This window comes from Brachyistius frenatus, unplaced genomic scaffold (genome assembly GCF_029030835.1).
Source record: "Brachyistius frenatus isolate BFR_SWC_R1_liver_20210118 unplaced genomic scaffold, ASM2903083v1 Contig_13, whole genome shotgun sequence".
Lineage (NCBI taxonomy): Eukaryota > Metazoa > Chordata > Actinopteri > Embiotocidae > Brachyistius > Brachyistius frenatus.
Window position 1 is genome coordinate 1,177,100 of NW_027210612.1, and position 12,752 is coordinate 1,189,851.

The window sequence follows — 12,752 nt, forward strand, 5'->3', positions numbered from 1 at the left end:
ACTGAGGCCAAACAACAAGCCAAAGGTCAAAGGTCAAAGAGCATGATAGGTGTGTATACTTTTAAAAGAAAAGTGAGGCAGAAAGATGCAAAAAATGCATCCTGCAAAGGGGGGAAGAGATTGATACATTTCTTGCTGTAATCTGGGATTTTAAAGTCACTGCATGGGATTCATGTTTTCCCCTTGTTCATAAATATACGAGGATGCGAACATTTGATGAATTTTTTTTTTTTGCAACGGTTGCAGTCGCTGAAATTCTCATGCTGCTTAAAGCCACGTCTCTTTGTCTGTAAATGACGACCCCCGTGTGCTCCACAGTGTTTTCACATGACACCTTCCTGATCTGTAAATGCCATATGTGCTCTGGTCACGCTGACTTATGAGCAGGGTGGCAGTATCTTTACTTTATGTAAGCAGGGGACTTAAAACAGAAAGCCCAGGGGCTTTGAGTGGGCTTATAACCAAATCCAATTCAGTCAAATCTTCTTACATCTCTCGCCCATTTGTCAAGAACATATGCTCATAGCACTGCTTACAATAAAAAAATAAATTAAAAAAAAGCCTAATATTTCTATTCACATCAATCCAAAGCGTGTAGCTACACGTATGTACTCTTCATAACGTTTCAGTTCAGTAGTGCTTTTGGCATGTACAAGATTATTGTAAAATGGCTGCTTACAGAGAATCATGTACAGACTGTATGCACTTAAACAAATAGCTTTTTGTATCAGAGGGGAGAGGACCTAAATATTACAGTACTGTATATACAAATAATAATTAAGGGATTTTGTGCGCATGCACGCACGCACACACACACACACACACACACACACACACACACACACACACACACACACACACACACACACACACACACACACACACACACACACACACACAAACTGACATACTGACACACTGACACACTGAGGCTAAGCTGGTAGAGCGGGTTGCCCACCAATCGGAAGGTTGGCGGTTCTATCCCCAGTTCCTCCAGTGCACATGCCTAAGCGTCCTTGGGCAAGACACTGTAGCCCAAGTCGCTCCCGATGGTGTACCATTGGTGTGTGAATGTGTGAATGTATTCCCGATGGCGAGCACCTTGCATGGCAGCTCAGCCTCATTTAATGTTAACGTGTGTGCGAACGGGTGAACAGAAAACAGTGTAAAAGCGCTTTGAGACCGCTATGGTGATAAAGCGCTATACAAGTGCAGACCATTTACCATTTACACTGTACAAACACACATCCAGACGTCCAGAAATGCTTCAGCGGTCCTGCCGTCCTCGCAGATAACACGCGTCTTTGACTTCCCGCCCTCTTGAGCTGTGAAGGAAACAAAAGAGACTGACAGTGAGACACAGGTGACGGTGCACACGCAGAACAAGCGGAAGGTGCGCGAACTCCAACATCGGCGCTCACTTTGATCGCCTCCCTCCAGCTTTTTCTTCTCGTCTTCGATAGCCTTCACCTCGGCCTCGTGGACATCTGCGAGAGCTCTCCACCTGCCCCCTGTTGATAGTCAAGCCCTCGGACACGGGGGTGATCTCTATGTGGAAGCGAGAAAACTCCTGCAAAAGCACAACAGAAAAACATTTTCAGAGAATAAAGAAAAGAAGGAGAGACTAAGATGGAATTAGACATTTCATTGGAAAGAAAGCAACATAAGCATTTATGAACAATAACAGATGTTTTTAGTTCTTGGCACCTTGTACACAAAGGAGCAGACAAAGTCGATGAAATCACACTGCATCGTGGGAAGCTCAGCTGCATAATTTCTGTCCATCATTGGCTGAAAGAGGAAGAAGCAGGAGATGGTGAATATTGTTATGACCTCATGACAGAATATGCAATGTCAAATACCCAAAAACGAAGCACTTACAATTGGCTGCTGATCAAGGAATATCCTTTCGAGGTCTCCCTGCTCCCAAAATTCAGCTGCCACCATCAGAGCGACCTAAAACCAGCAGAATAATGAAAACCAACGTGCGGAGGAGGATTTAAATTTGTGATCAAGTGTGAAGAAGGAAACACACCTTGCTCTGAACCTCCCATGGCTTCGTAATAGCTGACAGGTCACAAGCTGTCATCATCATCATCGCCGTGCAGAAAACAGACCATTGAAGGAGGTTTTGAATGAAGGCTGAAGCACCAAGATGGATTCAAAACAATGAAGAGAAATGGTCACACGACAAAAGTAGAGAAGCATTTTATTTTACATGATGATTTCCAGGGCTTACCAGAAGTTTGTACATCTCCTTCTGGTCACAGTCCTCTGGCTCAGAACCAAACTTCTCTTGAGTGCACTGTGTGTGTGTGTGTGTGTGTGTGTGTGTGTGTGTGTGGGGGGGGGGGGGGGGGGGGGGGATGACGGTTTAAATGAAGCGTGTGTGTTTTCAGTCCGGCTGGAATAATATGAGTCAAATAAGGGCAGCAGTTTACCAGAATAGTCTGCACATCATTTAGTGTGGCTTTTGTCTGGTACATGAGTACTTCCTGAGAAATCTCTTTACTCCACTCTGTCCTGTTCAGTTTGTCGTAGGTGTCGCTGTTTGGAGTGGACCAGCCGAGGAACTGTGTCAGAGCCCGGTGACGCGGAGGAACACAAAACAATGCATTTCATTCAGGTAATTTCAATCCTTATGAAGCTCTTCCACAAGTTATCTCGTGTAGTTACATTTCAAATACCAAATGAGAATATATACATGTAAATTCTAAGTTGTTGATGCATGTAAATTCACGTTATTTGCATTAACAGTATTACAAATGTAATGTGAGGCTTGAAAAGTAAGAAAGATAGAAATGGTTCGGCTCACTTCTGTAATTTCTTCATCGTTCTCGTCAAATGGTTTGCCATCTTTTCTGTTATTAAAAGTGGCAACACCAACAATTTCTTCCTTTTTGTTGACAATAGGGAGGGAGAGGACGTTCTTAATCATCCATCCGGTCTCATCCACCGCTTCTTTCTGAAAAAGAATCAAATCCCATCCAGATTATTTTAGTTAATTATGATGACTAAAACAGTGAATTTAATGAGACATCATTTATCAGCGAAGAACGTCTCACGTGGAATGCAAAGTATTCGTCTCCTGCAACGTTCATCATGTTGCAGATCTGAGAAATGTAAAAGTGTTATTACATTTGGAGATGAGCAGATCAGCCTCAATAATCATTCTACAGGAGGTATTTTACATCGATGTTTGTACAAAATAAATAAACAGAAGGGGAACTTACAAATCCATTCTCAGCCACATATGCTGGGACTCCGCTGACCAGAGCCCAGCGGTCGGCAGGAGGGCCGCTGTGAGTTTAGAGAGGGGAGATGAGAATATAATTTAACATCTAAACCTAAATCTGTATAATCACGACAGACACAAATGCTGCAGTGCATCATGAAACTTACGGGATAACTTTAATCTCCTCTTTGTCTTCCAGCAGGTAGTCAATAATCTTGTAGAAGTTGATTTCCTGAATGTTAATAAGAGTGTTTCTTAAATTATTATTATTATTTTTTTAAGTTTCACAAATTGTTGTAAAAGAATAATGATACAACAACAAATCTAGCGCTGGACTTACTCTACCATCGGGGGTCTTGGGCCCCTTGTATGGCTCTTGTTCTCCTAGTTTGATAGGCCACTCATCAAAGAATTCCTGGTGAAGACAAAAAAATTATGTTGGTATTAATAATGAATATAAACTCACGGAAGCTGCAGGATATGCCGCTGCGGGTTGTAATTTATGTCACATTAAATTGTAGATGAGACCTAAAGTTAAAGGCTTTCTCCTACGCACCTTCTCTTTGGTCATGTCCAGGAGTCCGACAGAGTATCTGTCACACTTGATAAAAGTCCTCACTGTGTTCATGGCTTTGTGAAACTGCCTCTCAATGTCCGTCAACTCTTCAAAAACTTTGCCGGCTGACCACAACAATACCTATGGCAAGGAAAGGATCACTGATTATGAATTTCATAGGAACTTTCTACCTTTTTATTGTTTTCAGTGCAGCTAGAAATAAATATCTACATAATTAAAGAAAGCAGTCAAATATCTATTTCCTGGCTTTTCCTTGACTCTGCAAGCCGCGTGCGCTTGGAGAGCAACCGCAGTTGCAAAGTTCACATACTCATTGAAGAGCTGTAATGGAAGAGTAAAGAGTCATATTGCTTTTTGAATCACATTCACATGCTGTCTTTCAATGTTCTCGAATGAAAACGGATTACAGTCACTTTCTCTGACAGGTCTTCACAGCTGATTAACCTCCAGAGTCAGTGTCACAGAGGCCATGAAAAAAAAAAAAAACATCTGAGCGTCTCGCCTAACTGGATTATTGTCAGGAGTCTGTTTTTTTTCCTCTGTTTTGCCCCTGATCACCTCTCCTCCTGTGTCCCCTCAGTCCCCTGTCTGCTTGTCTGTGGCCACGCCCCTCACCTCCCGTGGCCACGCCCCTCACCGGTCCCAGCAGATGCAGCCACTCACCCCTGATCACCACCTGCAGGTGTGCTGCATCTCCCTAATCACCTCCCCAGACTATATGTACCCTGCCCCTGCACTCCTCTGGTTGTTGGTTCATTTTTGTTAGTCACCCGTCCGTCCTCCGTCAGCTCTCCGTCAGTCCTGTTCCCGTTCCTCCGGCCTCTGTGCCCCCTGCGGATCTCCCTGTCAAAGTCACCAGTCGGTGGAGTTGCCCTCCCGACTCGGAGGATTGTTGACGCCGTCCCTTCCGCTGGTCTGCCGGCTGCCCTGCCAGCCGTGTCCCCCTGGATCTGTCGGTCGAGTTGCCCTCCCGACTGGAAGCAAGTGGACGTGATAGGTGCCACCTTTTTTTTTTTTTTTTCTTTTCTTTATTGCAATAAAGACTGTACTTTGGAACTTATTTCTAAGTCTGTGAGCTTGCATTTGGGTCCTTGTAAACACCACCACATGACAGATTATAAGATAAATTGTCATTAACGGTGACCTAAAATAACGACCGAAGACTTTAGATGTACAGGTCAGAGACGGGAAACCGGTCGGCTAAAATTGGCCTTTTTCCAAGCAAGTCTAGAGAAGGGTGTTACCCTCACAGTGGATTTGTTTTTCAGCCTCAGTGGCACTTTTTCAGTTCGTCAGCCAATCCGAAAGCGGGCTGTATTTGATATTTTTTGCGCGAGTCATTCCAGCAAACACGTACACCGTCCCCTCACCTCCTGATCGCTCTTGGGAGAACTCGTCAGCGCCTTGTTTGTTGAGCGCCGAGATGACGCCGATGGGCTCCTTTCCGCTCGTAACAGGGAGCAGTGATCATAGACTTGGTCGTATATTTGGTCTGCTTACCCGCAAAGTCGCTGAAATGAGAATTCTGAAAACGAAAACACAGGAGAGTTGTTTGAGGCTAGGCACAAACTGTGATCAAGTCACAACACGAACAGTACAGATGAAAAATGAAGTCACGCATGCTGCACAGGAGAAAGGATTAGCAGCATTATCACGATACTTTTTAAGACGCAAATCGGCATAAGAGATTTGAGACACTAAAGCAGAGATCAACTTTTAAGGTAATAGAAATTAATTATAGGCTGTACCGTTCAGACAAAAGTTTACAGTTCTTCAGACAAAAGTACGTAGGAGCTATGAAGTCACAATACTGTTGAAAGCCTCAAGATAATGGGATAAAAAAAGAAGAAGTCAGAAATGCATATTTCTTTGTTTATCAGTGGGCACACTTTGGGCTCAAGAGCACCATATTTCTAGAGATGTCAGACAGTACAGGGTCACTGGGGTGAAACTAGACATCTGTACCACAGTCTCGTTTTTACACGCTTTTTGTTGTAGCATGTATTTTTCTTCTACAGTTCTTAAATCGAGATCCTGCTAATCCTCTATGTGCTCACCTTCTTCACATCAGGAATATTGGGAGCTTTCTTGGGAGTGCGCCGTAAATCCGACAATTCCCATGTCGGTGGGGAAAACAATCTCCGAGTTGGCGTTCACGACGTTCTTGTCAAAGTGAGAATTGTGCGTTACATCGAACAGGATTGTGGACAGCTCAGGTGTTCTATTTCGAGCCCTGCAGCCGAAGTAGCTGCACTAGGTCGGCAGAGCGATCCTCTGGAGAATTTTATGCGTGGCTTTCTCCATCGGGTTGCTGTCCTGCATCTCCTTAAATAAGCTCGAACATTAACTCAGCCTCCTGGATGGTGGTGACATCTTTTGTAAGGGGTCCTCACTGTGATCGTAGTCTGGAAACCGTGTTCACTTTAATGTTTGCTCAGCAGCTCCGAAGGGCGGACCAGTCAGCGGCCAGTGGCGATGGGTAATTGCGATGACTCTGAAATAGTTGCAACAATGGCGGCAGTGGAGCTTCCACTCAACATAAGGTATATGGTGGTCGGTGCTGATTGGTTTAAAAGCTGCGAGATAGAGATGTATACGTGAACCAAGAAGTTCCTGGCCAGCATGAGGAAGGTGATGATGAAAATGGCGCTGCACATGATTAAGAAAGAAAATACCAGGACGAACATGGTACAGAAAAGCCTTATATCGTAGCGGCCGACTGGTGGTAGTCCGGTGAGCCGTAGTGCTGGCACTTGGTGACATATAATGTGGACGATGTAACCTGATTGACCTGCATATCGATTTCCACATTGGGCACAGTATGCTTTATTATTGTCTTCAACATCCATGAAGCTAAAATTGATTTGTGGCCTCTCAGAACCATTAATCACATTTATGTTTACGCTGGTAGAACTGGTTGCCCAACTGGTTGCTCACCGCAGCCCCCCTGCACACACTACACGCACACGAAGTTGAGGATGACGGTCACCGCGTTGCTGTTTTGATTGGGCACGGCCATAGAATAGCCCGGACCGTCTCCACACTGACGGAGGCCAGGGTAGCGATGCTGACACGGCCACACATTCGGATGACACAGAGCTCTGTGTGTCCGGGACACGGTCCAGCACTGCCACGATCACTGGGACCATGCTGACAAACAAAAGATCGGCCACAAACAAGTTGAAGGTCAGGATGGTCTTGTTGGCCGGCAGTCTGCGTTCGCAGGTTACCAGGGCTGCGGCTTCTGCATTTAGCCACAGAGACCAGGAGGACAGTCTGGACAATAGTAGTGGCAACGTGATCAGAGCGGTGCAGCTCAAGTTTTTGAAGTGGAGAGAGTTAGCGTGGTATTTGAGAAGCAAACTCTATCCACTCCTGTAGACTGCCAGAAAAGTGAACGTGGCGACAGATGACTGATGAGGCTTAAAGCGAGGAGGAGGGATGGGGGGGCGAGCCTTTTTGATGCCTTGGGATACACCTGAATGGAAGCCAAACATTACAGGATGCTCTTAATGGTGCTAGAAATATTTATTTGACAAATTCCTAACACAGCTCTTCCTTTCTCTGACAGTATTTGTGCCCTGTCTGGTGTTGATGATCAACAAGGCCACAGGGAAACCCCCCTCCCCTTGGTGCCAAATTTGCTTCTCAGACAGGCTAAGCTCATATTCTAACTTTCCATGAAAACATTTCTGTGACAGGTCCCTGAAAGGTACAGCGAGTTAAGCTCTGTCTAAACCATATTAGGATCTTTTTATAAAGCGGTTTGCCGAGGTTACCCCTCGGTGTCACATTTCCTTTCAAAGCCCACATCCACTGCACACACCTCCGACTGCTCATATTGTCAGCTAGCAATACCTAATCCATGTCCTTATATAAAACAGGAAAGGGATTAATTTACACAAGCACTTTTGAGCTATTCATCTGGTTTGAACAACGTGAGAGCTGGGAGAAGGACCCGCTGCAGTATGATTTGAGTTTCACGTAAATTGTAAAATGTATTATTTACAAAACTAAGGGTCAAAAGCAATAACATTTAGAAACAGCAGTGCTTTGACCCAATGCTAACGCGCTAGTGTTTAACAGGTCACCTTTAGCAGGCTAAAAGTTACAAAAGTAGTGGGAAAATTTGAACTGGCGATGGCGCTTGATTTAAAAAGTCCGGGAACCACCAAAATCACAAGGCTTTAGCTTTTCACAAGAGATCTTGAATATCTGTAAAGCCATTAAGAAAAATCCATCCAATTGTTGTTAATTTATTTCAGTTAAAAACCAAAATTATTAATCCTTTTTAGTTTTAACCGAGGAGGCTTGAGAAAAAGTCAGGACATCATATACATTGTTACAGCTGTAATTTGTATAAAATCAGTTTTATCCTCATCTACAAACATGAAAAGCTGACTCAACAAGTTCTGACTCTGAACACAGGGCGGCGCATGAGTAGGGTGTTTAATTCAAGGTTATACAGCACACTGGACATTGGTTTATTTGTAGCTGAGAACATGCGTCTCAAACAAGTTCACTTCTTTCACCCCTCAGTGACTTCACGCTTCTGTTGAAAGTCACCTTTAAAATATCAAAGAAATCCATCCAGTTGCTCTTGAGGCATTTCGTTCTGCACTATAATTTTATACACGGTTGCATATGTTTCGCATTCCTGCTCACTCGTAACAGCCGGTGTGCTCGACCAGTCCAGATATAACACACTGCCGGTTCAGGGGAAATCGCCGCACACAGAACAGAACGGAGAGGTGATGTGACCCTTTGCACGGTGCATTTATTGCTCGTTACTCCTTTCAAAAAGGGTGAGCAGCAACAGTATATATATATATATATATATATATCTCACCAGCTGTGAGCACAGCTGCAGCTGCCCTCTCTCACCGCGCTAGATGAAGCTGCGGATTATTGCATTTGTGGCTGAACCTTTGGTGTGTGGATATGTGGTTTGCGGGTTCACTTGAGATACTCGAAAAAGCACAACCTCGGAAACGCAACACTGTCGTTTATTTAGAAAACTTGCACCTGTCGTTTCACAGCGTGGGTAGAAACTACTCCGTATCACAGAAAGTACAGAACAGAAGAGGTTCTCGGCTCGGCTCAGTCTAGACAGATTTCTAGGTGGCTCATCAGCTCTCTGTAGTGACTGGCTGGATACTCGGCTTGGCAGCTTGGACACTCCAGGAAGCTTTCATCCATCAAGTTGCCGTGAGTCATAGATGCCCAGCCGTCTCTGGAGAGTTGGGAGGGGCCGGGCATCACTTCACATGCGCTCTCATCCTGCTGGTCTCTCTGACATAAACAGTGTTATCCATCAGTTACGGTTACTAAGTCGGTTTATTAAGTTTTGAAATAAATATGTCATCTTAACTAACACAACTTAAAGCTGCATAAATATATATATATTTTTTATAGTAAAAGTGCAGGTGATAGCTGAAAGGGGGTCAATACAAACAAATATCACCCTTAAATGATCACTTCACTCTGCAGTGTTCCTCTTGAATACAAGAAGCCTTTTAGTCTGTTTTGGATCGTTGTTTTGGTTTTCCAGCACAACAGCAGACAGCAAACGAAGTTAGAACGACAATAAATGAATGATAATGTTGTTCAATATGTGCTGGATGTGCAAACAAAAACAAAAATCTATTAATGCAGCTTTGAGTTTCATCACAGATACTCATTATTAATCTTGTCCTTTGCTCTGTTCATGCCAACCTTTGACCTTTGTTTTGTCACAGGATCTTTTTTTTTTTGCAGCGTCTTCAGAACTCTGACCATTTGCTTCTTTAAATATGAACAATTCTGCTTCTCATCCTCAAGGTCTTGTGAAGAAATCTTTATCTAAAATTCAAAAAGTTACCATTAATGAAACCTGTAACACTGTGTACTCTAGGTATGGGTGGTATAGTTTTCAAACAGAAAGAATATCTCCTTTGCTCATGTGAGGACTGGCTTTAGAAGGAAGGCAACGAGGTAAACGGCAGAATATGCCAGCTGCAATGGACGATTCAGGTTTGTAATCTCACAGAAGGACTTACTAAGGGTGCATTCACACTTGGTCATCTGTACTGCAGTGGAGAATACGTTTAAGCCCCAAGTCCTTTATTTTTGAACGTGTGAACGTTGCGTGGCATAACGCAGCCGCCGTACCGAGATTCGTGCCCGGGTCTGTTTGAAAGGGTTGAACTCGGCTCTACGCCAGGTGTGCTCGAGTGTGGCACGCATCAGATGTAAAACCAGCTGTACCAACTTGTACTGCTGTTGACAATATCACATCGACATTTCTCAACAGTCTGTCGCATTTGCGAACGTGAATAAGCTTCTCCGCACCTCCTGTCTCCTCTGAAATGAGGTTTGACGATCGGTGAGTTTGCTCGAGTGTCCTCCGTGTCTGTGCACTCGGAACAAAAACAACGCGAAGTAGTGCGCCGTCGTAAAATTACCTGTAGGAGCTGTATCGGTCGGATTTGGGGAACATTTTTACTGCGTGTACAGTACAAGTGTTTTGTGGGTGATGACATAAGTGTACTCGGAAACTGAACATTCACGTGATGTGAACGCAGGCCCGCACGGGGGGGGGGGTGGAGTTAGCGGAAGGAGCGATCGTGCTTGGGCACGGCACAGATTGATCGTACTTAATGTGGAAGCCCCCCCCCCCCCCCCTGTAGAAGACAAGAGTTGTCGATCCCCTATATAGTGTAATAAATCTGTGCCAACATTAAGAGTGGATTGGAAAAGAGACGATCCCTAAATCTATCTGATACTAAGGTTTTCTTCAAGTATTTGGGGGAAGGAACTGAAAGTGAGAAAGCCGGATGCAAAGTGAGTTTGCCCGTCATACCTGTCGCTTTAGGTCTGCAATCTCTTCCTGGCCTGCATGGTGATGATTTAACATAAACCTCTGATAGAGATTCGCCTGAGAAGAGAGCAGTTTTTTTTGTCTTTTTTGAGGGATGTTTCTTTCCTCGTGAGATGATGCGAAGATTCATGTGACTTGCTCACTGAGTCGTTTTGAGACCAATGAAGATGTACCTGCAGCTCGGAGTTCGCCGACCTGCGCCTCTCCTCCTTCAGCCTTTCCTGGAGGTCGTTGGTCTCGTCCCTCAGATGTTGCTCTTCAACCACAGTGTAATAGTGATCTTCCTGTGAGCTTTCCAGTCTTTCAGTCTGCAGCTGCTGCTTCAGCTCCTCCACCTCCTTCTCCCTTTCCTTGCACCTACACATCAACTTGTCATGTAGCTGAACACCACGTATCCCTTTCCAACTTCGACTAGGACCATATTATCTTTTTTTTTTTTTTTATCAGCAGCAGACATACCAGTTTTGGGTGTCTACCAGGTTCTGGTGGATCTTATCAACCTCTTCTCTGAGCACGTCCAGTTCATCTTTGGCTTTTTGCAAGAGTCCTTCGTAGTGCTCCTTCATCTGTCTTATTTTCTCCTCTGTGATGAGAGAAGATTTAACAGAAGAAATTGGAAAGATTTAGATACACAATCAAAGATGTGAAATACAGCATTGATTCTGAGAATGCAGTGCCAGGCCGCATACTCTGTGGTAGTGGGCCACTAGGGGACAATCTTGATGTCTTAAAAAGCTTGTTGCGACAGTCTGTTGTGTGTCCGCTGCCCACTGTCCCTTTTACTCACCGACTGAATGGTCCTCATTGTGCTGCTGCTGCTGTGTGCGACTGGCTTCGTTCAGCTGCTTCTCCAGCCACAACATTCTGGCCAGAATCGCCTTCACATAGGCCTCTCTCTGCTGGTCATATTCCAGCCACTGCTTGTTCTTTTCCAAGGCCTCGGGGGAATCGAATCAAAGAATGAGAAGCACATAACCGAGACGGACAGAAGGAGAGTTATGCCAAGGAGATGGCACAAATACTCAGCGAGACGTGTGTGCTGTGCACAGACACGTCTCGTCACGGAGAAATAAATGCACACACACACACGGAATAAAACTGACTCAAATTAGAGAGACATGGGTTCGACCTTTTCTAGCTATGGTAACAACTAAACACTTACATCTCTGAGGTAGTTTTGGTGCTCTGTCATAGTTCTAGTGGTGGCGGAAGCCTTTTTATCTGGTGCAGAGTCCTATCAGACAAGAGACAAACAAAGTGCAGCATTACACATTTTAAAACAAACAACCCCTATTAACACTCCCTCTACAGCTTTAATTAAAGAGACAGCTGGGTGGCAGCTATAAAAGATCCATAACATCACTGTAATGAGTTTGAGATGCTCTTCACCAGGAAGTGTTTTAAAGAGAAACAACTCTTGTAGGTTCATGTGGCTGTTAAGAGAAAACTGTGACTCGAAAACAACTGCTGCCATCTTGTGGTCTAAAATGGTTCGCAGGCAAGAAGGAGGCTCATTAAATCAAACTCCCTGAGCAGCAACTCAACAAACCCTTTTTTCACAGAGGACATTTTACATTAGTAAAAGCATGAGTGTTATATAATAATAATAATAATAATAATAATAATAATAATAATAATAATGGCTTATTGCATCAGTTTCTTGGTCCTGGCATTGTGCATGCCGGCTCACTGTCATACTGTCAAGACACTTCCTACTATGTCAAGTCAAAATGTCTGTTGCGAAAATGGCTTATTATGTGCTGTCATTCTGGGCAAAACACTGATATTTATTGTTTTGACAGTGATGGCTATCACTGTGATATTATTATTGACAACATCAGGACATTTAAACGAGAATTCTGGCAGAAAAAGTACCATTTGTTGCGACTTCTATAACTACACATTACCGTGTTATGCGTTACTAGAAGGAGTGAGGTCTACTGCTTATACATATTTAAAATAGAGTCATATCTGCATTTCTCCCACGATAAGAGTCATTTATATCAAAATCGAGCCTTGCTATACCTGCTTCCCCGTAACTTTGTTCTCGAGATAGTGACACCGAGCGGAGACGCTCACAA

At 44.1% G+C, this 12,752-nt stretch overlaps 1 protein-coding gene and 1 pseudogene across 2 annotated transcripts; both read right to left on the minus strand.

The window, feature by feature from the left end:
* Positions 1-1,227: 1,227 nt before the first annotated feature.
* On the minus strand, positions 1,228-7,652 carry LOC138617529 (cone cGMP-specific 3',5'-cyclic phosphodiesterase subunit alpha'-like; annotated as a pseudogene).
* A 1,154-nt stretch (positions 7,653-8,806) lies between these two features.
* Positions 8,807-12,055, minus strand: LOC138617501 (centrosomal protein of 55 kDa-like). Of its 2 annotated transcripts, XM_069692574.1 has the most exons (6): positions 11,834-12,055; positions 11,459-11,609; positions 11,131-11,254; positions 10,845-11,028; positions 10,654-10,728; positions 8,807-9,104 (listed from the first exon to the last, which is right to left on the minus strand). In XM_069692574.1, exons 1-6 carry the CDS (start codon positions 11,861-11,863, stop codon positions 8,913-8,915), a joined length of 756 nt encoding a protein of 251 aa, XP_069548675.1. In that variant the 5' UTR covers positions 11,864-12,055; the 3' UTR covers positions 8,807-8,912. The 2 variants fall into 2 exon arrangements, with proteins under 2 accessions (XP_069548675.1, XP_069548676.1); XM_069692575.1 differs by lacking the exon at positions 10,654-10,728.
* Positions 12,056-12,752: the final 697 nt, after the last annotated feature.

Coding starts and splice junctions, on each gene's coding strand:
- LOC138617501 (XM_069692574.1), bottom strand. CDS start 11,863: ATGACAGAGCACCAAAACTACCTCAGAGAT. Junction 11,255..11,458: donor CAATGAGGACCATTCAGTCG/GTGAGTAAAAGG, acceptor CTCTCATCACAG/AGGAGAAAATAAGACAGATG. Junction 9,105..10,653: donor TTGCAGACCTAAAGCGACAG/GTATGACGGGCA, acceptor TGTTTATGTCAG/AGAGACCAGCAGGATGAGAG.